The 26,138-nt window shown below is 21.9% G+C and overlaps 6 protein-coding genes across 6 annotated transcripts, besides 33 other annotated features; 4 read left to right on the top strand and 2 right to left on the bottom strand. All coding sequences in view use genetic code 6, as the record gives it.

Annotated features, from left to right (window-relative positions):
* Nucleotides 1–75: 75 nt before the first annotated feature.
* On the top strand, nt 76–4,156 carry IMG5_119680 (hypothetical protein; the record flags this gene model as incomplete). The annotated part of the gene is made up of 2 exons (XM_004034438.1): nt 76–656; nt 775–4,156. The coding sequence occupies 2 exons, from the start codon at nt 76–78 to the stop codon at nt 4,154–4,156; spliced, it is 3,963 nt and encodes a 1,320-aa protein (XP_004034486.1).
* Nucleotides 671–735: a microsatellite.
* A 721-nt stretch (nt 4,157–4,877) lies between the features above and the next one.
* IMG5_119670 (hypothetical protein) lies at nt 4,878–8,513 on the top strand (the record flags this gene model as incomplete). Its single annotated transcript, XM_004034437.1, has 3 exons — nt 4,878–5,689; nt 5,801–6,356; nt 6,465–8,513. The coding sequence occupies 3 exons, from the start codon at nt 4,878–4,880 to the stop codon at nt 8,511–8,513; spliced, it is 3,417 nt and encodes a 1,138-aa protein (XP_004034485.1).
* Nucleotides 6,347–6,424: a microsatellite.
* Nucleotides 6,366–6,419: a microsatellite.
* Nucleotides 6,369–6,430: a microsatellite.
* Nucleotides 6,387–6,447: a microsatellite.
* A 662-nt stretch (nt 8,514–9,175) lies between the features above and the next one.
* IMG5_119660 (hypothetical protein) lies at nt 9,176–11,325 on the top strand (the record flags this gene model as incomplete). Its single annotated transcript, XM_004034436.1, has 3 exons — nt 9,176–10,861; nt 10,972–11,129; nt 11,169–11,325. The coding sequence occupies 3 exons, from the start codon at nt 9,176–9,178 to the stop codon at nt 11,323–11,325; spliced, it is 2,001 nt and encodes a 666-aa protein (XP_004034484.1).
* A 96-nt stretch (nt 11,326–11,421) lies between these two features.
* Nucleotides 11,422–11,482: a microsatellite.
* Nucleotides 11,478–11,552: a microsatellite.
* Nucleotides 11,482–11,574: a microsatellite.
* Nucleotides 11,575–13,803: 2,229 nt separating this feature from the next.
* Nucleotides 13,804–13,833: a microsatellite.
* Nucleotides 13,834–14,031: 198 nt separating this feature from the next.
* Nucleotides 14,032–14,070: a microsatellite.
* Nucleotides 14,071–14,860: 790 nt separating this feature from the next.
* Nucleotides 14,861–14,906: a microsatellite.
* Nucleotides 14,861–14,907: a microsatellite.
* Nucleotides 14,908–15,621: 714 nt separating this feature from the next.
* IMG5_119650 (hypothetical protein) lies at nt 15,622–16,836 on the top strand (the record flags this gene model as incomplete). Its single annotated transcript, XM_004034435.1, has 2 exons — nt 15,622–15,929; nt 16,038–16,836. The coding sequence occupies 2 exons, from the start codon at nt 15,622–15,624 to the stop codon at nt 16,711–16,713; spliced, it is 984 nt and encodes a 327-aa protein (XP_004034483.1). The 3' UTR covers nt 16,714–16,836.
* A 1,041-nt stretch (nt 16,837–17,877) lies between these two features.
* On the bottom strand, nt 17,878–19,659 carry IMG5_119640 (hypothetical protein; the record flags this gene model as incomplete). Its single annotated transcript, XM_004034434.1, has 2 exons — nt 17,878–19,174; nt 19,280–19,659. 2 exons carry the CDS (start codon nt 19,657–19,659, stop codon nt 17,878–17,880), a joined length of 1,677 nt encoding a protein of 558 aa, XP_004034482.1.
* Nucleotides 17,925–17,976: a microsatellite.
* Nucleotides 18,354–18,699: a microsatellite.
* Nucleotides 18,354–18,790: a microsatellite.
* Nucleotides 18,356–18,654: a microsatellite.
* Nucleotides 18,597–18,791: a microsatellite.
* Nucleotides 18,739–18,806: a microsatellite.
* Nucleotides 19,181–19,238: a microsatellite.
* Nucleotides 19,190–19,271: a microsatellite.
* Nucleotides 19,660–21,006: 1,347 nt separating the features above from the next.
* Nucleotides 21,007–21,075: a microsatellite.
* Nucleotides 21,009–21,078: a microsatellite.
* A 65-nt stretch (nt 21,079–21,143) lies between these two features.
* Nucleotides 21,144–21,177: a microsatellite.
* Nucleotides 21,152–21,192: a microsatellite.
* Nucleotides 21,193–22,092: 900 nt separating this feature from the next.
* On the bottom strand, nt 22,093–23,262 carry IMG5_119630 (hypothetical protein; the record flags this gene model as incomplete). Its single annotated transcript, XM_004034433.1, has 4 exons — nt 22,093–22,267; nt 22,337–22,797; nt 22,851–22,914; nt 22,982–23,262. The coding sequence occupies 4 exons, from the start codon at nt 23,260–23,262 to the stop codon at nt 22,153–22,155; spliced, it is 921 nt and encodes a 306-aa protein (XP_004034481.1). The 3' UTR covers nt 22,093–22,152.
* Nucleotides 23,263–23,290: 28 nt separating this feature from the next.
* Nucleotides 23,291–23,372: a microsatellite.
* Nucleotides 23,373–23,467: 95 nt separating this feature from the next.
* Nucleotides 23,468–23,518: a microsatellite.
* Nucleotides 23,470–23,516: a microsatellite.
* Nucleotides 23,519–23,541: 23 nt separating the features above from the next.
* Nucleotides 23,542–23,585: a microsatellite.
* A 166-nt stretch (nt 23,586–23,751) lies between these two features.
* Nucleotides 23,752–23,789: a microsatellite.
* Nucleotides 23,758–23,788: a microsatellite.
* Nucleotides 23,790–25,142: 1,353 nt separating the features above from the next.
* Nucleotides 25,143–25,189: a microsatellite.
* Nucleotides 25,148–25,206: a microsatellite.
* An 876-nt stretch (nt 25,207–26,082) lies between these two features.
* Nucleotides 26,083–26,136: a microsatellite.
* Between the last annotated feature and the right edge of the window lie 2 nt (nt 26,137–26,138).

Raw genomic sequence — 26,138 nt, 5'->3', positions numbered from 1 at the left:
ATACTTTATGTCCTGACGAAAATATAACCTTTGATAGAAAAATAGTCAAAGACATATGTGGAAAATGGATTTAAAATGGACCCTTCTGCTGAAACTATCATAGATTGTCTATTTAAGTGTATTTAAGATGGGGTAAACTCTATTTAGGTTTTCGAAAGGTGGAGTAGACATTCGGATATGGGAAAATATATTAGTATTTTGGAAGAATGGGATGATGTAGTAAATGAAGGGTGGAAGGAAGGTAATAATAGTGTATATTTAAATGCTTAAGAAATTATTGATAAGGAATTATTGGAAAATTGTAATTTAAAGGAACTTATTTTATAGGCTTTTGATAGATGTAAAGAAGAAATTAGAAACAATTTCGAAAACTATCTTTTGTAGTTTTGGGAAAATGAATAGATTAACATTGAAATTTTCAAAAACGAAAAATTAAGAAATGCAGGAGATATGTTCTTTTGGTCTATAAAAAAACTATAAGAATAAAAAGAAAGCTTAGAAAGAGAATTAACTAGCGTTTTTGATTTAGGTTTATTAAAAATTGATAGCAGTAAAATAAGAAAAAAAATAGTGCCTTAACCAAATGAAATTATAAAGGTTTTTGCTAATTTCATGCCTATAATGATATAAGAAAGGACTTATTAAATTAAAAAATGGTAACTACATACATATATATACAATTATATAAATATATAAATATATGAATAAATAAATTTATAAATATATAAATTTATATTTTTATATATTATATATATATTATACAAAAATATTTAGGATGGATGATGTAACATAATAATTAATAGGAGGTGGTAATAATATAGATGATTTTGTAAATAAATAAAATTCATTAAGGAATATATAGAAATAACTTCCAATATATAAAATGAAATTTTCAGATATATGTAGTATCAGAAATATAATATTAGAAAATAAATTTGAAATGAAAAAAGACGATATGTAATTAATTAATGAAACATAAAATGTTTAAAAAAGACTTGAATAAACTATTTAATAATGCGAAGAAATGTCTGAAAGAAATGCTGAAAAATACATGAAAGATGTAAAAGAAGTTCTTATTCCAACACTAATGAAGGAAGCTTTTGATACTAATCTTCTTTTGTAAGATATGAAATATCTCTCACATGATATAGACACTGATTAGGCTATAATGGAGCTTGAAGAATTATATAATAAAGCCAGGTAGTTATCTGAAAATTCCAAAATATATAACCATTACGAGAATACACTTGGCTTATAAATTAGCAGATTTGAAGAAATCGAAAATCTAATACAAGAATCCAATTTAATATATTTAATGTGGAAATCGCTAAAGGAATGGAAAAAACTTACTTAAGGGTGGATTGGAGGGAAGTTTAATAATATAGACACAGAAGAAATTCGATAAAAAGCTGAATTTTATTCCAAAATAATGCAGAGATGTGACAAAAGACTGCCTTAAAATGTCATTTTGACAGAACTTAAATAAATTGTGAATAGTTTTAAAGACACAATGCCTGTAGTTATTGCTTTAAGAAATAAAAACTTAAAAAACTATCATTGGGATGCTATAAAGAAGATTATAGGGAAAGAATTTGAAATAAACGATGAATTTACACTAAAAAATTTAATTGACATGAACGTAGTTTAATTCATGGACGAAATTTAGGAAGTCTCCACATAGGCTACTTAAGAGACTGTTTTAGAAAAATAATACACTAACATAAAGGAAAAATGGGAGAAGTAAGAATTCGAACTAGCGCCCTATAAACATTATTAGTTAAGGACTAAAGAAGCTTATGTTTTGGACTGTGTGGATGATTTATTTGCTAGTCTAGATGAATATTTGGCTAATTTAAATAATATATTAGGTTCTAGATATTTAAAGAAAATGAGATAAGATGTCGAAAAACTACAAAAAAACGTTCTTTATTGTCAGGAAACAATTGACGATATGCTCGCAGTCTAAAAAAACTGGATTTATTTAGAAAACATATTCTCTTCTAACGAAATAAAAAATAAATTAAAAGAAGAAACTGTATAATTTGAACATGTAGATAAATTCTTTAAAAACCAAATGGGAAAAGCCTGCAAACTAAAATGTATAATAAAAGTCATTTCTATAAAGGAGAAATCCCTAAATACATGGCGTAAGCATAAAGACACCCTCAACAACATACAAAAAGCCCTAGATAATTACCTAGAAGATAAAAGGGTCGAATTCCCTCGTTTTTATTTTCTTTCTAACGATGAACTAATTGAAATTATGGCAAAAGCAGGTGATATAGAAGCTATACAAAAAAACCTTAAAAAATGTTTTGATGGAATCTACAGACTGAATATGGACTAAAACGCCACAAATATGATCAAAGGCATAATTTCCCCCGAAGGCGAAAACCTCAATTTCTCAAAAGACCTCCCTGCAAAAGGCGAAGTTGAAAAATGGCTGAATTTAGTCTAAGAATATATGAGGGATTCTATGAAAAAATACTTTAAAAAATGCCGCACTGATTCTGATGTAAAAGACCGAAAAGACTGGGTTTTGCTTCACCCGGCTTAAATAGTGGCCACAATCTCAAATATACAATGGACTTATTACACTGAAGTATCTATAATAAGTGCAGCTGATGATAATGGTAATTCTCTATTTAATTGGTATACTGCAAATCTGGAATATCTGGATGAATTAACTCGATTAATTACATCAGGCTTAGATCCTGTTAAACATAAAAGTATAGTCGCCTTAATTACTTAGGATGTACATGCGAGAGATATTCTGGAAGGTTTATGTGAGGATTCTGTGACATCAGTGAATGACTTTAGTTGGTTGAAATAACTGAGATATTATTACGAAGAAGAGGATGTTTAGGTTAAATAAGTTAATTAGAAAATCAAGTATGGAAATGAGTATTTAGGGGCTACTTCTAGATTAGTTATTACTCCTCTAACTGATAGATGCTGGATTACTATTACTGGAGCTTTGGGTATTAAACTAGGATGCGCTCCGGCTGGTCCTGCGGGTACTGGAAAAACGGAATCAACAAAAGATTTAGCTAAAGCATTAGGAATGTTATGCGTTGTATTTAATTGTTCTGACTAAATAGAATATTAGATGATGGGTAGACTTTTTTCTGGTTTAGCTTAATAAGGAGCCTGGGCATGTTTAGATGAATTCAATCGTATAGACATAGAAGTACTTTCCGTTATAGCTTAATAATTACTAACTATTAGGTAAGCTTTAATGAAAGGAATCAAAGAAGACGAGACTTTTCTATTTATAGATCGAGAAATACACCTAAAAGCTGACGGTTATGGAGTTTTCATTACCATGAACCCCGGATATGCGGGCAGAACAGAGCTTCCTGATAATCTAAAAGTCCTTTTCCGACCAGTTTCAATGATGATTCCTGACTATCGTTTAATCGCTGAAATAATGCTTTTCGCTGAAGGCTTCGAAAACGCTAAGCCTTTATCAAAAAAAATGGTTTAATTATACAAATTGTCTTCCGAGTAATTATCTCAATAAGACCATTATGATTTCGGTATGAGAGCAGTTAAAAGCGTGCTAGTGATGGCTGGAACACTCAAAAGGGCAGAACCGGATTTAAAGGAAGACGTAGTATTAATTAGGGCAATGAGAGACTCTAATATTCCTAAATTTTTGAAGGACGATCTGCCCCTTTTCTAGGCTTTGATTTAGGACCTTTTCCCTAATGAAGTCATTCCAAATCCTGACTATACTGAAATTTCTAATTAAATAAACCTTTCTTTCAATACTCTTGGATTATAGAATGTTGCTTTAATGAAGGAAAAATGCATCTAGCTTTTCGATACTTTCAATGTAAGATTTGGTGTGATGTTAGTCGGTTAAACTACTTCTGGGAAAACAACTTGTTTTTAATTATTATAAGATTGTATGACTGAACTCAAAAAAAACAAAAATACTACAGATAAGAGATTTTAGGAAGTAATAACTCACATAGTGAACCCAAAATGTATAAGCATGGGTGAATTATATGGGGAAGTAAATCCTTTTACATAAGAATGGCAGGATGGCTTAGCCTCTTAAATTATGAGAAATTCCTCTAGTGATGAAACTGAATTAAGATAATGGGTAGTTTTTGACGGGCCAGTAGATGCTTTATGGATTGAAATATGAATACAGTATTAGATGATAATATGATGTTATGTTTAGCTAATGGTTAGAGAATTAAACTAAGAAATTAAATGAGAATGCTATTCGAAGTGTAAGATTTGAAAGTAGCTTCTCCTGCGACTGTTTCGAGATGCGGAATGGTATATTTAATGCAAGAGAATGTAGGTTGGAGGGCTTATGTATAAAGTTGGATATAAAGGACTTTTATAAAAAAGAATAACGTCCATTAAGAAAAAAACACATAAGAAATTCTTAACAAAGAAATGAGAAATTATTTATGGATTTTATTTGAAGACAAAGTAGATTTTTTTATTGATTTTATAAGAAATAAAATGAAAGAGCCTATACCTACTGTAGATTTACAATTGATATCTTCATTATGTAATTTATTTGAATGTTTTATATTTTAAGAGCATGAATTCGGATCTAATGTAACCTAAAACGCAGTGAATAATAATTAAAAGAGCAACCTAATAAATAATAATGATTAAAAAAAAAAATCATAGACTATTCTTTTGCCTTTTCATTCGTATGGTCAATATGTTGTTCTGTAAACGAGAATTACTATGATAAACTCGATATTTATGTAAGAGAGAAATTCCCTAATATAATTTTTCCATCTTTCGGTAATATATATTCCTTTTATTTAAAAGACAATTAATTTAAGCCCTGGTCTGATATAACAAACGAATTTATATATGAAAAAGACCTTTCTTATTTTAATATGTTAGTTCCTACTGAAGACACTGTCCGTTTCAGTTTTTTGATTTCTGAATTACTTTCATTTAAAAAAAACGTCTATTTAACTGGTTCAAGTGGTACTGGAAAAAGCGTAATTGTTTAAACTTTACTTTAGCAAATTCAATCGACTAAAAATGTAGATAATTTTCAGCTTATTTTTTCCGCTTAAACTTCTTCTTATATTACCTAATTATCAATAGAAGGAAAGCTTGAAAAAATAAAAAAAACTTTATTAGGTGCTAAACCTAATCGAAAAACCTGTATTTTCATCGACGATATAAACATGCCTGCTGTTGAAGAATACGGCGCATAACCCCCAATAGAATTACTCAGACTTCTAGTCGACAAAAATGGCCTATATGACCGAAAAGAGAGATTCTGGAAAGATATCTAAGACACAATGCTCTGTATATGCAGCGCACCACCTGGAGGTGGTCGAAACTCACTCACAATGAGATTTACAAGGCATTTTAATATCCTTAATGCGCCTTAACCATCTCGAGAAATCCTCTTTAAGATCTTCGATAGTCTCCTTTCTGGTTTTTTAAAAGCCTTAAATTTCCCAGAAAGTGTAAAAAGAATGTCAGAGGCCACAGTGAACAGCACAATAGAAATATACTAAAGCATAAGCCTGGAATTAAAAGCTAAACCATCAAAATTCCATTATACATTTAATTTAAGGGATGTTTCGAAGGTGTTCTAAGGAATAATGATGTCTCATTAATCAACTATTAGAGATAATAATATGTTCGTAAAACTCTGGATTCATGAAACTTAACGAGTTTTTTTCGACAGGTTAATAAATGAGGAGGACAGAAATTGGTTTTATGAATATATAATGAAGTTATTAGGAAATTATTTCCATTCTAAATTAAATAAAAGCGATATTTAATAAATTCTTTTCAGTGATATTTTGTGTTTAGAAACTAATTTGAAAGAATACGAAGATGTAACTGAAAAAATGCCAAAAGTAATCAAAACTTTAGAAGATAAACTTGACGATTATAACTCTTCAAACACTAACAAAATGAACCTGGTATTCTTTAATACCTGTATTTAACATATTCTTAGAATTATGAGAGTTTTAAGGTCTCCAAGAGGAAACGCGATGCTTATTGGAGTAGGTGGAAGTGGAAAATAATCCCTGACAAAATTAAGTAGTTATATTTTAGAAAATAAAACAGTACAAATTGAAATTGTAAAAGATTTTGACGGCGAAAAATTCAGAGATTTCATTAAAGATATAATGAAAATTTCATCTATAGAAGGCAAAAATGTCTGCTTTATATTCACTGATAATTAAATTCTGTATGAAACTTTTCTTGAAGATATAAATAATATACTTAATTCAGGAGAGGTACCTAATCTATGGTAATCAGATGAAAAGGATATAATTATTAATGAAACTAGACAAATAAATAATAAACTAAAAAGATAAGAAGATCCAGACACTATATATAAAGTTAAACAATAAATATATATAAATTAAATATATATATATATATATATATATTATATATATATATATATTATATAAATTTTACATATATTTTTTTTTATATTTTAATAGACTTTCGTTGAAAGAGTAAGACATTATCTTCATATTGTTTTATGTATGAGTCCTATAGGTGATTCTTTAAGAGTTCGTCATCGTAAATTTCCTTCATTAATTGATTGTTGTACTTTAGATTGGTTTTCTACTTGGCCTAAAGAAGCATTAATAAGTGTAGCAGAGACTATTTTTAAAAACAATAGTAATTTCCCATTATCTTCTACCATTTCTAAACAAGATATGATTTCAAAGTTATCTTTAATGTGCTAAATGGTTCACACATCTTCTACTTAAATTGCCGATTTATTTGAATAATAATTAAAAAGAAGAGTATATAATACTCCTAAGTCATATTTAGATTTAATTAAACTTTATTAAGATACTCTAAATAAAAAAAGATTCGAATTAATTTAAAACCAACAAAGACTTTCTTCCGGTTTGACCAAACTCGAACAAGCTAATAAACAAGTTGCACAACTTTAAATCGATTTAACCGATCTAAAGCCTTTATTAGCCGAAAAAAGCATTATAGTAACCGAAAAGCTCAAACAAGTCGAAAAAGATTCTGAAGAAGCTGCCGAAAAGTAACTAATAGTATACGAAGAAGCCTCAAAAGTTTAAAAATAAAAAGATAAAATTCAACTTATAGCTGACGAAGCCTAAATAGAACTTGATAAAGTAATGCCTGAGTTAATTAAATCCCAAGAAGCAGTATCTAACATTGATAAATCCCAACTAAGTATATTAAAAACACTTGCCTAACCCCCATCTTAAGCCATTATAACTTTTGAAGCGATCTGTGTACTTTTAGGGGAGAAAAAAGTCGAATGGTCAACTGCTCGATCTCTCCTCTAAGATGTAAGTAAATTTGTTAAAACTCTCGTAGAATATGACAAAGACAATATTTCAGCTGAAAAGCTAAAAAAATTAAATAAAGTACTCTCTAAACCCGAATTTAATCTTGAAGATATAAAAAAAAATCTATCCTATGCCTATGATCTTGCCCTTTTTTGTAAATCTATGAAGATTTACGCAGACGTAAACTTAATAGTAAAGCCTAAAAGGGAATAAGTTGCCAAACTTAACGCCGAACTTGAAATCGTCGAAAAGAATTTGCAGGAAAAAACATCGGCATTAAACTAAGTAAAGGCAAAAGTTCAGAAACTCCGCGACGAAACCGAATTAGTAGTCCAAGAAAAGCAGACCCTAGAATACAATATGGAACTGACAGAAAAAAGACTTTAAAGAGCTCAAAAGCTAATCGTCCTCACAGCTGATGAAGCCATAAGATGGAAAGAAACAGTCTAAAAATTAAACATAGACATCGAAAATACTTTCGGAAACGCCTTTATATCTTCTGCCTAAATTTCCTATAACGGCCCCTTCACAGGTATTTTTAGAACCGAACTCGAGAACAAATGGATTGAATAAATAAAAGAATACAATATTCCCATAATGTAAGAAAATTACACTATATCTAAAGTAATGGCAGACCCTATGTAATTAAGAGAATGGTAAATGTAAGGTCTTCCTAGTGATTAAGTTTCTTAGGAAAACTCAATTTTTATAATGAATGCATATAGATGGCCTTTATTAATTGACCCACAACTATAAGCTTCTAAATGGATAAAAAATATGGAAAAATAAAACAAATTATCCATCCTAAAATTCTCTAACCCAAAATTTATCTCCATAATCCAAGCCTAAGTCGCAAACGGATATCCTGTAATAATCGAAGATGTTGACGCTAAATTGGACCCTGTCCTAGATACTATATTAACAAAAGCATATTTCGAAATCGATGGCCGATTACTTTTAAAACTAGGAGACAAAGAATGTGATTATCATAAAGATTTTAGACTCTACATGACTACAAAGAAGCCTAATCCAGCCTATTTACCTGAAATATTCATTAAAGTTACTGTTATAAACTTCACGGCGACCTTCGAAGGCCTCGAGGACCAATTTCTAGCTGACGTCGTGAAAACGAGAATCCTGAAGTGGAGAAAAAAAGAGACGAAAACGTTCAAAACCTATCCTCTTACAGAAAGAAATAATCGAATCTGAAAAAGAGATCCTTCGTCTCTTAGCCGAGGCTAAAGCAGAGAAAATTCTCGACGACGAAAACTTAATCTAAACCCTTGAAAACGCCAAAATAACGGCCCTCGAAATTTCCCAGTAAATAAAAATCAGCACCGAAATTGAAAAAGACATTGAAAATACCCGAAATCTCTACCGCCCAGTCTCGATTCGAGGTTCAATATTATTCTTCGTAATAAAAGACCTTTCCTTAATCGACCCAATGTACCAATATTCCCTCTAATACATCACAAAACTCTTCAATCAAGCCATCTAAACCCACCCCCCAAAACCCCAATATAGATCGCCTTTAAAGCCTAATCGACAATATCACTAAAAATCTCTACACAAACGTCACCAGAGGACTTTTTGAGAAAGACAAGCTTATTTTTTCATTCCTAATATCCATTTCAATAAATAAAAACTCAAAAATTCTCTGCGAAAACCTCTGGAGTATTTTCCTCAGAGGGGCCGGTGTTTTCAACAAACAGCAACAGCCCACTAACCCTGATAAAATCTTCATTTCCCAACCCCAATGGGACCTCGCCTATTACTTGGAAACCCAAAGCCCGGAAAAATTCAAAGACTTAACCAAAAACATCACATAAAAACTGCAAAATTGGAAAGACTATTTTTTATAAGAAAACTACATGAAATTTCCTGAAGATTATAACTCAAAACTCGATCGTTTTGAAAAAATGCTTCTCCTGAAAATTTTTCGCCCTGAAAAAATAATGTTTGCTATAAATGACTATATAATAAATTACCTCGGCTCTTTTTTCGTAGAACACCCTCCCGTTTAAATGGAAACCATTCACCAAGACTCCGATTTTTAAACGCCGATAATTTTCGTCCTATCATAAGGTGCTGACCCCAGTTCTTTAATTTTAAATTTCGCCCAAGAAAAAGAAATGACTTAAAATCTCAAAATAATATCCTTAGGATAGGGTTAAGGTTAAAAAGCTGCTGTATTGATAGAATAAGCAAAACAATAAGGAAACTGGATTTGCTTGTAAAATTGTCACCTTGCCAGAACTTGGATGCCTGATCTTGAGTCTATTATAGACAAAATTTCTTCTGAACAAGACGAGAATCCCACAAATTCAAACTTCAGAATTTTTCTTACTTCAATGCCTGCCAGTTATTTCCCTGTTTCAGTCCTCTAAAACGGTATTAAAATAACCACTGAGCCTCCCCGTGGCCTAAAAGCCAATTTAAAGCGCAGTTGGAATTCCATAAGCGATGCTTTTCTCCAATAATGCACTAAAACTTAAATTTTCCACAAGCTTACGTGGGGTTTAATCTTCTTCCATGCCATAGTATAAGAAAGAAGAAAATTCGGTCCATTAGGCTGGAACATAAGATATGAATTCAACGACTCTGACCTTGAAACATCCACTACAATGATGAAAATGCTTCTAAACGAGTAAGAATAAATTCCATGGGACGCCCTTCTTTTTGTAATTGGTGAAATAAACTACGGCGGCCGAGTAACAGACGATTGGGACAGGAGATGTTTAAAAACAATTCTTAAAAAATTCTATATAAAAGAAGCTTTAGAAGACACTTATTAGTTCTCCCAATCTAAAATCTACTAAATCCCCAAAATAGGTTAAATAGCAGATTATATATAATATATAGAATCCCTCCCTCTAAACGAAGACCCTGCAGTTTTCGGAATGAACGAAAACGCAAATATAACCTTTTAAGACTAAGAATCAACAAAAATAATTGACACAATACTATCGATATAACCCAGAATATCTAGCGGATCTTCAAGCGGGCAGACTCCAGATTAAATTGTCTAAACATTAGTCAAAAGTATAACAGAAGGCCTACCTAATATACTTTAAAGATCCGAAGGTAATAAAGATATATTCGAAACAGATCAAAAGGGTTTAATTCCTTCCTTATCAACTGTTTTATTATAAGAAATGACTAAATTTAATACTTTATTAAGTTAAATTAAAAGAACATTAATAGATCTAGGTAAAGCTATAGAAGGTGAAATTGTAATGTCTTTTGAACTTGATTAAACTTATTATTCATTATTAAATAATTAAGTACCTAACATTTGGTAAAAAGTAGCTTATCCTTCTTTAAAGCCTTTAGCCTCCTGGATAATAGATCTAAAAGAAAGAGTTTCTTTTATTTAAAAATGGCTAGTGGATGGATATACGGTTTGTTATTGGATTTCTGGGCTGTTTTTCCCTTAAGGATTTATTACTGGAGTTCTTTAAACCCATTCAAGATAACATCAAATTGCTATTGATAGGCTTTCTTTTAATTTCAGAATACTTGATATAGAAAAAGAAGTTTGTACAATTAAACCTACTGTAGTTTTATTTTTTAAATATAAATATAAATGTATATATATATTATAAGTTCTTATAAATAAAAAATTATATAAAAAAATATATTTATATTTATTCTTTTATTAATAAAGGATGGTGTTTATATTTATGGATTATTTTTAGAAGGTGCTTCATGGGATAGATAAAAAAGAACTTTAATTGATGTTAAATCAGGTGAAAAAACATGTATTATGCCAATAATTCATTTTTCTCCAACTGATAAATATAAAGAAAAACCAGATAATTATATGTAATAAAAAAAATATATCATTAATTAATAAAAATATAGATGTCCTATTTATAAAACTTCTCTTAGAGCTGGTGTACTTTCTACAACAGGATAATCTACTAATTTTGTTTTAACTGTTGATTTACCTTCATTAGATTAATATCCGGATTTCTGGATTTTAAGAGGGACAGCTTTAATATGTTAACTTAACTAGTGAAAAAAATTTAAATTATGAATTTAAATAATATTTTATGAATATAAAAAATTTCATTAATAATTAAAAAATATATAAAATAGATTAAATATAAAAATAATATATATATATATATATATATATATATATATATATATATTTCATATCATTATATATATATTTTAATTTTATGTATTTCTATTATATTTTTTTTTATTTTTTATTATAATTATTCTTTTTTTTTTTATTATTTTATATATTTCTTTATATTTTCTGTTAAGCTTTTTTCTCTTAGTTCGATATTTAATTTTATAATGAATTTTTTTTTTTTTCATCTTTTTCATTATTTATTTGTTATTCTTTATATTAAATATGATTTTTTTAATTCTTCTTTTATACCTGATTTTTCTTTTTGTGATATATTATATTGATAATTTTCTTCTTTAAAAAAAATATTAAAAATATAATTTTTTTATTTTTATTATTCTTTTTTTAAGATTTTTAATCAAATTTTGTTTATTTTTACTTCTTATGTTAAAAATATATAGTTTATTTAATCTAAAAAGTATAAAGATTTTAATAAAAATATTTTTTTTTGCAATTTTAAAGAATCGTGATTCAAATTATATCCATATACTTTTCTGATAAAACTTTTTTTATTTATTTGATAAATTTCAAACATAATTTATTACTACTTCAGCTTTGGAGTTTAATTATGCCAATTTTCCATTAGAAAAACTTTTAAAGTTTATTCAAGAAACATTTCATTGACTGTTTTTGAGGAAAATTTATGTATTGAAAGCCTAATATTTTATGATAAATAGTCATATAAATTCTTATTGGAAGTAAAAAGTAATTTATAGTTTCTTATTCTATTAAATTTTTTATTGTTTTTATAAAAATATATAATAAACAAATAACAATCTTTAACTTTTTATGATGCCCTTCCCCCTCCCCCTAAACTGTTAACTGCATATTATTGAGGTGCAGATATTTATTTTGAAGCGGATTACAGTATTTTTTATAAATTTTTTTAAAATATTTATTTTGCAAATTAAACAAATTCTTGAAAATAAAGCATAAAGCACAAAAAAAAAAAAAAAGGAGTAATAAAAATAAAATAAACATTTTATGAAATTTAAATTAAAGTAATAGATAAAAAAATTTTCATCTATTTATCTTCTAATATAAAATAAACTTTTATTTTTTTAAAATAACAAGCAATTTCAATACAAAAAAAATAAGAATTCATTTAAAAATAGATATCTATAATTTATAATATAGTTAACAATTTAAAAATAAAATAAATATGATACAAGAAGAAAAAGAAAAATGGAAAATGAATAAAATGAAAATATCTATTAAAAAGAAAAACAACAAAAATAAAATTATTAAGAAGTATTTGTTTAATTTTTTTTTTATTAAACTTAAACTACAAATTTCTTTTATCCTTATAAATAAAGTTTCTAAAGTAAAAATTGTTAAATTTAATTAACCTATCCAAGAAACTTTTAAACTTAAAAATCAGAAACGGATTTAGTTTTTTTGATTATTCTTGTAATACTTGAAACTAACATTAAATCAAAAAACAAAATAATTTTTATTAATAAAATAAGAGGTATTAAGTTTATTGTCATAAGCATTATTAAAGATATAACTATTATAAGTGGAATTATTACTGGCAGAATTCATGGAATAAAAACGAGTTAAAAATTAATAGATCTTTAAGCATAAAGAAGTATTTATAACCTTTTCATTTAATTTTTCTTTAAAAAATTATTAAAGAAGAGCCAATAACTATTTTAAATTAAATGAATTTTCATTTAGACTTTAAATGGATTAGCAAAATGATAAAATTAAAAAAAGACAAATATGTATTAAGTAAACATGAACACTGGTTAAACCAAAGATAATAGAATTTCAAAACTGAATGATATAGTTGGATATAAAATGATTAGTAAAACCTTTATAATCTTGATAAAACATCTTTTATATCAGGATTTGACCCTATTTATGGATATTCTGAGATAAATTAAAGAATTAGAGTGAATGGCAATGAAGCGTCTTAAAACTTTTCAGTTCTTGCAGCAATGACAGAAAACTCATTGATTGAATTTTAGATGCTCTTTCAAAAGATTATGGAGCTTTTATTGTAAGACTAATTAAAGATTTTGAAGGAAATAAAGTAAAATATTTAATGAGTATTGTTTCTATGCTGACAATACAAAAATTCACACAGCTAACATATTAAATTATTTAAAATAAAAATTAATCTTTATATAAGGTCCTTCTCCTTACACTCACATTTTTAACCCGATTGAGCAGATCTTTTCTGTTTAGAAAAAAAAAAATATGTCTAAAAATGTCACAACGAAGATGAATATGATTTAATAAATAGCATTTATTCCATATCTTTTTAAATAAGAAAATAAGTTTTTTTAAGATTTTATTTTATAGACATATAAACAGTTTTTAAAGTCATTAAACTAATAAGATTTATGAATATATATATATATATATATATATATATATGTATTAAATAAAAATAATTTTTAATAAAATAAATATTTATTTTAATATATTTTTTGAAAAACAGTATTTTTTTATTATAGTATGAAGTTATAAACATTTTTATAAAAATTATCTTTCTTAATTATCTACAGACTTAGGCCAGATATTATTTATATAATAATTTTATAAAAACCTTAATCAAAAAAATTATTATTTAAATATTTTATTATAATTATTTTATTTTAAAATAATTATTTTCTAAAAAATTAAATAATTTTGTTTTATTAAAAAAAAAATTATTTATATCTAATCTGCAAAAATATTTTATTTTTTTAATATATATATTTATCCTTTAATCTTTAAAACTGAAAATATTTTTTATTATTATTTGAAATTTATGTTTAAAATAATTATAGATATAAATAAAAATGATATTAAACTAATAATTTATTGCAAATTATTATTATTAATTATATAATTTATTATATATATATTTTTTTTCTTTTAAATTAAGATTTATTATTAATTATAATATTTTATATCAAAATTATTTATAAGAGGAATTTTCTCAATAATTTAATTTATATAAACAAATTATTTTTAATTCTTACATGTTATTAAATAATCGAATAAATAATCTTTGATTTTATTCTGACTATATGTAGCTGATAATTTTATGTTAATTAATAATTTAATAAAGAGATTTGATTTTTATAAATTAAAAAAAGGAAAAATTATTATTAATTGATGGAGATAATTTTTCCGCTTAAGTACATAAATAAGAACTTAATTTAATACTTCATATTGAAATACTAATTATTGTTTAGTATATGAATAAATTTATTTTTAGAATAATTATAAGATATATAATATATGTTCTATGTTGTATATTAATTATATTTAAAAAAATTAATTAATTAATATTAAAAAATAAAAATTTATTATTTATTTTAAAGATTCATAAATAAGAAAAAAAAAAAAATCCTGGTGTTATTTATTTTATACTTAATGTCATATATATTGATTAAAAATAAATTAAATTTTTTAAATATTATATATATATATATATATATTATATATATATTTATATATATAACGAAATTTCTATATAATTTGTAATATATTCAAAAATTTATTATTGAATATCTTAAATGTAAATTTCATTTTATATATAAGAAAATGTTTTTTAACTATTTTTTAAAAGTATTCAATTAATTCAATTAATATATAAAGAATAAAAATCAAATTATTTAAGAAAAACATATATTACTTATTAATATTTATTTTAATAAATAATTTATTTAATAAAATAAATTTAATATATTACCAAAATTTTTATTTTATTTATTAAATATATTTTCTGAAATCTGCTGATAATTATTTTATTAATATAAAAATGATGATAAATTCTAAATAAATATTATTCTAAATTTTCTATATAATAATTAATTATATATAAAAATTTAATCTTTAAATTTAAAATTATTTTATTTATTTATTATTATTTTTTTTATCATAAAGACAAAAAACATATATCTTATGGATGTATCTTCTTCATTAAAATAATTATTTTAAACATACCAGAATCAAATAATGAATAACTCATAAAAATCATGGACTAAAGATATCTAAATATAAAACAACTTTTCATCAGATAATCAATACGACGATATATTCAAATTATACAATCATAGATATACAAAAGTAAAAAGTATTGATCTATATAAAAAAGATAAAATATTCTGTGGAATAAAATTTACATATTAAACAAACACATCTAATAATCTTTAAATAATTGAAGGATTTGAAATGGGCTTATGTTCTGAAGAAAGAATATAACATTTAAAAATCGAATTAGATAATGGTGAATATATTAACGAAATTCTTTATTATGCTGATAAAGAATATTTAATTTACACAATAGGATTTAAAACAAGTAATAATAAAAATTATATTTGCGGAGAAAATGTATAAGAGTTAAAATCTAAAAAATCACCTTAAGGATATCATTTTACTAACTTTAAAGGAAACTATAGAAAATGTGATGAAGGATTATCATCTATAGGCTTTGATTTATAATTAATAAATGAAAAAGAAACAGAAGTAGACACTACAAAGTAATCATTTAATCTAAAAAAAATTGTCTTTAGATTAATAATTGATTATTTAGACATATCTGATATTTGCCGACTTTTCCGCACAAATAAATATTTGTCATAATTTAGATTTGATGAATTTGTTATTGGATAATTAGGGATGAGAAGTGTATTTTAAAATAATAAGAATAATTTGAAATACTTAAATTTATTAATTAAAAACACAGGATTAGGAAAAGACCATTTTTAAGTATTTGAATATTATAATAATTTATGTGAAAATGTGCTTAAAGGAGAACTTTAGAATAAATTCGAAGTTTTAAAAGATGGAGGAAATGGAATACAAATCGGAAATCAAGAAGATGAAAACATCCATTTTACTTTTAGTTATGGACAAGGAGCCTTTTGCTGGAAAATTGACCTTCGATAAAATTTTAACTAAGAATAAATTTCTAAAATTAAAGAAGGGAAAATGGCTATTGTTGCCGGATGTAACCTTTAGGATAGTGGATTTGGAGGTGAGGCTAAATTAACTCTCAAAATTTATGATAATGAAAATGTATAGGTGGCAAAAAAAACTAACTTATAAGATTCATTAAATAAATAACCAAAGTTCTTTAGTGTATATTATGTCTAAAAAGATTAATCTATTAATATTGAAAAAGCAGAATTTATTATTAGTGGAAAAGACGTAAAATTTTGGGCAGGATACTATGGTCCTACTGTTAGTTATCCTTAGTTTAAAGTTATTCCTATAGAATAAGATAAAGAATTATAATTATTTAATAAATATATTAAGTTGTGATTTTTTTGTTTCAATGTTTCTTTTTTTTAATAAGGATATATTTTTTTTTTTATTTATATTGTAACTTTATTTATTTTTTCTTTGAGTTATTTATATAGATATATTTGAACTTAAAAAATTTTAATATATAATTTTATTTTATATTTCTATTTTTTTTTTTTTATATTATGGATATACACCTAAATTTTTAAATAATAAAAAAAAAATCAAAATCTTTAGATTTTATGGACTATTTATTTTAAAAAAAAAATTAACATAGTATATGTTTTTGTTAAAAAAAATTCTAATAAATCTATTTTTATTTTTATACATATATTTCTTTCAATAAATAGAATAAAATATTCTTTTAATATAATAATAGATTAGTCTATCTATTATTAATCTTATAAAAACAATCAAAGATTTTTTATACAATAAAAAAAAAAATTAATAGTACTCAAATGAGATAATAAAAATTGCTAAAAATTTAGTAATAACGATATTCAAAATAATTTTGTTAATTAGATGAAATGATTATTTAATATATTTTATTAAAATATTCAAAAGCCAAAATTTTAATTATACGAAATTCAAAAATAGATATCTTTAAATGAAATTATTTGTAAGATATAAATTTTATATACTAAATATATACATTATTAATTTATTAAATAATATAAGGGTTTTATATTAAATAATATTTTATTTTATAAACTTTATAAGATATGTGTTTTCAATATAAATATTTTTTTTATTTATATATAAAAAATTAATATATTTAATAGATTTTCTTATTAATTAAATTTATTTTATTTTTAAAATAAATATTAAAAATATTAACTTAGAAAAATACATTATATTTTATGTTTACAATGCGTTAAACAATTTAAAAAATTACTTAAAATTTATAAATAATATTCCTTTATTTTTAATATTTAAAAATCTATTAAATATTAAATTCAATATTAATTAAAAAAATTATATTGAAAAATATATTTATTAACAAATAAAAGATTTTGACATAAAAATAAAATTATTTAAAGATTTAAAAAAAAAATAAACAATAAAAAATTAAAATTTATTATAAAAACAAATATAGAATATAATGCACTAAATGTTAAATACTAATTAATATTATTAAGAATAAATAGTTATTATATATATATATATATATAATTATTAAATTCAAATATCTAATTTATTTATAAAATTATTTGTTCCAATTGTTCCAATATTATTATTATTGCTATTGTTATTATTATTAATGTTGTTAATATTATTATTTAAATTTGTATTATTTAAGCAGTTATTTATTAAGTTATTATTTTATTTTTAATATTAAAAATTTAGCATATTTTTAAGATATTCTTAATTATAACAAGTTTCATCTTATTTACTATCTAGTATTAATTTATTAGGTTTAGGTAAAATAACATTTTTATTTCCTTACATCATTATTTAATTCACATTATCTAAATAATGTTAGCTTCCTTAGAAATTATTATGATCAATATTATTATGGAAAAATCCAGATTATAAAACTTCATTACCAACCGAAATATATGAGTTTATAGGCTTTAAATTAGGTAAAATATTTAGTTCTTAATCATATTAATTATCAACTTTATTTTCAGTTAATTAATTCTTAAAAAAAAATAAACTATTATTGTTATTGTTATTGTTATTGTTATTGTTATTGTTATTGTTATTGTTATTGTTATTGTTATTGTTATTGTTATTGTTATTGTTATTGTTATTGTTATTGTTATTGTTATTGTTATTGTTATTGTTATTGTTATTGTTATTGTTATTGTTATTGTTATTGTTATTGTTATTGTTATTGTTATTATTATTGTTATTATTATTGTTATTGCCATTGTTATTGCCATTATTATTACCATTGTTATTATTATTATTATTATTATTATTATTATTATTATTATTATTATTATTATTATTATTAATATTATTATTTATATTATTGTTATTATTCATATTAATATTATTGTTACTATTCTATATTTGTATATGATTATTTTTTAATTATTATTATTGTTATTAAATTAATTATTATTATTATATTATTGACTATTATTATAAATCAATTTATTATTGATAATTATTTGATGTTTATAATATTGAATCAACAAGTGAATTATAATCTTCGATAACTAAACTATTTTTATTATTTTTGGATTTTGATAAATTTATATATATTTTATTTAATAATTTCGGATTTATTTTTAAAGAATTTGTTGCGTATTTTTTTGACCAATAAAAAAAAAGCTAAGAAAAATATGGGAAAATACTTTTTATATGAATTTCGAAAATTTCAATTTAATTTATTTCATTTAGATAATATTTTACTGCATAAGCATTCAATAACAAAAAAATTTCCAAATAAAGATATTCTTTTATATTTACTCCATTATATAAATTCATAAAATCTTTAAAATATTAAATATTTATCAACTATTTATTACTCATTTATACTTAAATATAAATATATATATAAATATAAATATATATATATATAATATATATATATATTTTTTATATATATATGATATTAATATATAAGTTTTACTTCCAATTATTTTATCTTAAAATGTATGCAAAAAAAACTACTTCCAATTCATTAAAATGAAATTTTATTGCTATTTATCTTAACATTTAAAAAAGAGGAAATTTTTATGCCATATTTTTTGCTTATTCATCATTTGCTAATTTTTTTATAATTTAATTTGATTAATATGTATAGTTTTCTGAATTATATTTTGCACAATTTTCTTCATATTCTTTTAACAATTATTAAGTTTTTTTTTCTTGTTCTAAACATTTTTCTTATTATTAATTTTCTTAAAATACTTGCTTTTATTGATTTAATTAAATGTTTTGATTTAAATTTGTTTTTTAATTTTAAAATAAATCATTTTTTATTACAAAAATTTATTTTTTCTGAGACATTTATTTCTAATATATTAATAAATTATATATATATAAAAAAGAAAAAAATTAATATTTTTTTTTTTTTTATAAAAATATTAATAAATAATCTATATTATTATATATAATATATTAATATTAAATAAATAAAAAAGTATATAAATAATCAAAATGGAATAAAAGACTTCAATCCTATATCCTTCCTAAAATAGCAGTAATAATTAATAATAACAAGAAAATAAAAGTCCCCAAAAAACAATCTTATAAAGTCTGCCTGAATCGTTCAAACAATTTTTAAATCAAAACTAAATTAACTATGATTATTTTTCCATTTAAACCAACTTTTCCCGTTACATACGTATCAAACATAATTTAAAATTAAAAAAAGAAATTCTCGAAAAATAATTAAAAACGTTGTAAATAACTGAAATCGAATATCTCCCGAATTTCTATAAACTTCCAGATGAAATAAAAATAGTGAATACTGATTTATACAAACAAGGTCTTATATATGGTATGGACTTAAGTTCTGGTTGTGTAATAAAATGCCTAGACCCTAAAGAAGGAGAAAAAATACTCGATTTATGTTGTTGTCCAGGCATGAAATTATGTTATATAGCGGATTTAATAGGTGAGAATGGATAAGTAACAGGAGTAGATATAAACAAAAATCGACTAAATATATGTAAATAGATTATAAAGAAATACAATTTATAAAAAAACACGAAATTATATTTGGCAGACGGAACACTTTTTGATTAAGAAAGTGAATTTGATAGAGTCCTTGTAGATGCAGAATGTACACATGATGGATCAATTAAGCATTTAAAAAAATTTGCTTAATAAAAAAAAGATAAAGATGATAATTTATATAATAAAGACTTTAAAATAATATCAAAAAAAGAACAAAAGAGAAGACTAAAATAATAATAAATAAATAACTCGAATATGTATACATCTTAAATATTATAAAAAAATTAATGGACACATGATGATTTCTAAAAAAGAGTACTGGATCCAGTAAAACTAGAAAATATTATATCTTTATAAAGAAAACTTATGATAAATGCATTTAATAGATTAAAAAAAGGAGGAATTATGGTATATAGTACATGCAGTTTAGCAAGAAATTAAAATGAAGACAATATTATATGGTTATAGGATTATTTAAAAGGATAATTTTAAATAATTACTCCTTATAATAAGTAGGAATTAGATATAATGCCGTGTAAAGAAGGATTTATTCCTAATACTGTAAGGTTCGATCCTATTATTAGTTAAAGTGGAGGAATGTTTATCTGTAAAATAAAAAAATTATGATAAAATATTAAATAATTAAAAATAACATAATTAAAATTTTTTTTTATAAAATATAAATATAAATATAAATATAAATATAAATATATATATAATATATATATATATATATAATATATATATTTAGTATTTTTTATTTTAATTATTAATTTATAAATATTAATCCTATATAATAATGTATCTCTAATTATTTATGTATTTATATATTTTATATTTATATATATTCATTTTTATATAATCTTTTTTGTTAATATATATTTAAAAAATTAGTTTTGTATTTTATCAATTTTCTTTTACAAAAAATTATCTTAATTTTTTATTTCTATATAAATTTTTAAAAATTTAAAAATATAATTTTGCTTATTCAATCGTTTTTTTTATCAATAGGTTCTTAAATACATTCTTATTCAATTTTTTCTTCTAATTAATTAATTATTTATTTTGTTTCATGATATAAATTATATATATCATTAGCAACCTAAATATGACTCTGGTCAAGCATAATTCTTCTTCTTCCTTTCATATCTCTTTTAAATCTAAACAATACTTATTTATTAAACCTACTTCCAATAATAGCCTCATCATATCCTACTCCTTTATCAGTATTATCTTCCCATGTATATATTATATATATAAGTACTAATATTTAGAAAGCGAAAAATATCCATAATGCAATCATTCCTAACAAAAAAAAAGATATAAAAATAAGGTAAAATTTCCATCTTTATCTTGAAACTTAATCTTCTTCTTTTTCCATATCTTTTTAGTTAATCATTAATATTTCATCGTAATAATTCCATCTATAAGGACATTCTATATCATCTAATAATTCAGTTATTTTTAATAAACACTCAGTCTTTAATTATTTTATTTTTGGATTTAATGGTTTTTCTTTTTTTATTTAAAATTCTTTATTTTCTTATTTTTCTATCATTTTTTATTGATTATAATTTATTAGTTTTTTTTAATTTTTTTTAAGAAAAAATATAAAAAATTCATTTTTGTAAAAAAATAAAAATTTTAAATAAAAATAACATTATTTATATTTGATTTATAAACTTAAGTTTTTTTAAAAATTTTTATTTAAATTATGATAAAAAATAAAAATAAATATTAGTTATTATTAGAAAAATCAAAATTTATAAAATTAAGATTCTTTAAATCCTAATTATAAAGCAAGTTTTCTAACTAAATTAGTCATTGGCAAAGGTCCACAAGTGCAAAACAAAGTATCATTTGAAACTTCAGGGAAAGCTTAAGAAAGCATTTCAAGAGTAATAAAACCTGAAAAATGAGTCCAATTTTAAGGAGGCTTTTTAAAAAATTATATATATATATATTCAGATATACAATATTTAGATATTTTAATTATAATGCATACCGTATCTAAAGTATAATATAATTTAAGTTTTTTAGTTTCAGCATATTTTTCTAAATAATCTTTTATTAATATATCATCTTCTGATTTATTCGCAAATAACAAATAAAGTTGAGTATTATCTTTTAATTATTACAAACCTCCTATATAATTTAGTACATGGGAGTTATTCCTGTGCCTCCTGCTACCATACATACTTTCTTAAACTTCTTTTTTTCAATTAAACCTCCTTCTTATATTCTATCGATTTAGAAATTTCCGTTTCCTTTATACAATAATTTCCCATAAGGACCTGATATTTAGATTTAAGCTGGTAACTGTTTATATATTGATTTTTTTGATATATTTAAGTTTAATTTTTTTGTTACTTCAAGATTTTCTAACACAGGTGTAAGTTATCCTCCTTCAGGGAATTTGGGATGAATGTTAGGACGATAAATTTTAATTACTTATTCAAATTTTCCCTTAAATATTATTTTATATATATCCTATCTTTATTTTATTTTTTTATCATTACTTTCATTGTTGGAACTGATGTTGGTGTATATTTTCTTGTTACTTCTTCACCTTTTATTTAATGACTTTTTAAAAAAAAAATGAATAAATTTAAAAAAATTTTGAAGTTTTTTTTTTTTTAAAAAAAAATACTGTATAATATAATGTTAACCAATTTATATTCCAAGTGTTTAATTAGGGTCAGGCAATAAAAAAATAAAATTATATGTATCATGAGATAATTATTGTCTTTCAACTAAATTAACTTCAATCTTTTAATTTTTTTTTAAACCAAATAATACACCTATATTTATTTATTTTTAATTTATTTTTATAAAAATAGCTTTACCTTTAGGTTAAGATGGTTTAATTAAAAATGCCGATATAAAGGCAATTAATACAAACAAAAATAAAGTAAATAAATATTCTATCATTTAATTTTATTTATAATTTATAAAAAGATAATAAAAAAATAATAAAAATACAAAATAATATATGATATAAAATAAATAATTAATAATAAAAAAAATTAAAAAAAAAAATATTTATAAATTTTTGATAATTAAAAATTATTTTATTGCAAATAAAAAAAAATAACAATATAAAATTAATTATATAATTATAAATAAATGAAATTAAAAAAAAAAATATTTAATATAAAAAAATATTTGTAATATTAAAAAAATATATATATATATTGTGAGAAAAATAGATATATATATAAATATAATTAAATATAATATATATTATAAATATATTTATATGTATTTTTATATTTATTTATATTATTAAAATTTTCATAATATTTATTTTATATTATATATTTATTTTTATAGACACATTAATTTATTTTTTTATTTTATATCTTAACTATTTTAAATATATAGCCTTTTTTATTTATTATATATGATAATTTATTTTCAATTTTATTAAAAATATTATTTTTAAAAATATATTTTTTTTTTTATTTATCTATTTTATTTTCATATATATATTTTTTTTATATTTTTAATCTTTCAAATTTTTATACTTTAAAGTTTGAAAATTTATATTTTATCAATAATTAAAAATAATTTAAAGTTTTTTGATTAAAAAAATAAAAAATTATTACACAGAAATTATAAATAAATTTAAATTATATAAAATATTAATAATATTTTATAATATTATTTTTTTTAAAAAAAATTTTAATAATATAACAAATTTATTTCATAAATATATATTCATTTCTGAATTGTTATTAATTCCTAATTCTTTTAATCTCATTTCTTTTATTCTATCTTAATGAACTTTTACACTTTTATGTAATCTAAATTCTTTTGTTATATTTGGCTTTGTAATTATGTTTTATAAAATTTCCAAATAATTATTATTTTTACCTTTTTATTATTATTAAATTTAAAAAACAAATTTTTAATATGTTTTTTATAAAAAATATAAATATATTTAACTTTCCTCCTCTTCAAAAAGCTATTCTCCATACTTCAATTTTAAGTTTTATAATCTTGAAAAAAAAAAAAATTATGTATAATATAATAAAAGTAATTAGAAATAAATACAGTTTTATAGATCTTGCAAATAATAGAGAATTAACTCTAAACTTATTTAATTTTTCAGTTAACACCCCTAGTTTATTACAATCTTTATTTTAAATAATTGTTCTTCATTTGGTAAATATTTTTATTTTATTTTTTTACTATTTTAATAAGACTAAAGTTTTTATATAATTTTATCATATTCATTATTTGCTTCTCCTACAATTTATTCTTATTAAATAGTTTTTTTTCTAAGATAAAGTCTTTTAAAATCGCTTTAACTCTTGGATCCTTTTTACTAATTTTTTTGATAATTTAACTAATTTTCTTTGAATTCATTATCACTTTTATTATCTTCTAAATCATATTTATTTAAATTTTAATAGGTAAATTATTAAATGCTATTTTGTTATTTATGCAACAATTCATAATGTTATGTTTAATAAGATTTAGGATAATTTTTTAAAGCATTTTATTAATTGGCAATAATAAATCTTTCTGTGAAACCTCTTTTTTATTTTATAAAAAATTAAATTTTTTTATTAATTTTAAGAAATACGTTTATTTTTCTTATTTGCTTTTGCTCTGATTGTTCTTTCTATTTTCAATTTATTCTTCTTATGTATTTGTCATTTTTAAAAAATCATCTTCATTAAATATAAAATTCTTAGCAAGTTCACTTTTTCTAATAAAATAAATGAATATAATTTAAATATATATATTTTTTTACTTTATTGTTTTCTAGTTTTTTTTAGGCCTCTACAGAAAATTAGCTATTTATATTTATATATTAAAAATAATATATATATTTAAAAAACAATATTTAAAATTTAATATATATATATATATATATATTATTATAAACACCTTACAATATTTTTTCTTTTACACTTTCTGCCTTTTTTTTTAATTATTTTATTTTATCTTTTGTTTATTCAGAAAACCCTTTTTATTATTTATTGTCTATTTATTCAATTTTTTATTTAAAAAAAAATATTAAACACTTAAATTAAAATATATTTAAAAAAATCAAAAACCAATTTATTAATTGTTTATATGAGATTATATAGATTGCTTTTAAAATTTATTTTTTTAATTTTTATTAGAAGTTATTTATTCATTATTAGTATTATATGTTGACATAACTTATTATTTATAAGAATCTTAAAATTAATCTCCTTTTGTATTTTATTTTATTGAATCTTAATCATTATTAATAAAATCTGCATCTTGATTTTTATCTTTAAAAAAAATTATTCTGTAAAAAGTGATTATTTTTATTTATTTAAAAATTATTATTATTAAAAAGAATTATTAGTTTTTAATAATTCGTTTTAGAATTAAACTTTTTTATCTCTTTTTTATTAATATGATGTTCGTGATTTTTATTAATTTTAAATAACAGTTTTTGGAACTTTTAAGCTTTTTTATATATATTAGTGAAGAAACTATATAAATTAAAAAATTATTAGATTAAAATAAAAAATAATTAAAGATGTACTTTTTAGCAAGGATCTTCAAATTATCTTATTATTTATTCAAAATTATCACAATGTATATCATCAATGGATATATATTTCATATATTCTGATTATGGTAAACGATTATCAAATGCAACAATGGTTTATAAATTTCTCTAAAAAACATATTAATTCATATTACCTATAATACTTAATTTGAATTTTTTTTAATATGATAAATTGAATATATATGTTAATTTATATATATATATATATATATATATAATATATATATATATATATATATATATATTA

This window comes from Ichthyophthirius multifiliis (genome assembly GCF_000220395.1).
Source record: "Ichthyophthirius multifiliis unplaced genomic scaffold scaff_1120509250960, whole genome shotgun sequence".
In the NCBI taxonomy this organism is placed as follows: domain Eukaryota; phylum Ciliophora; class Oligohymenophorea; order Hymenostomatida; genus Ichthyophthirius; species Ichthyophthirius multifiliis.
This window is presented reverse-complemented; position numbering and strand designations above follow the sequence as displayed.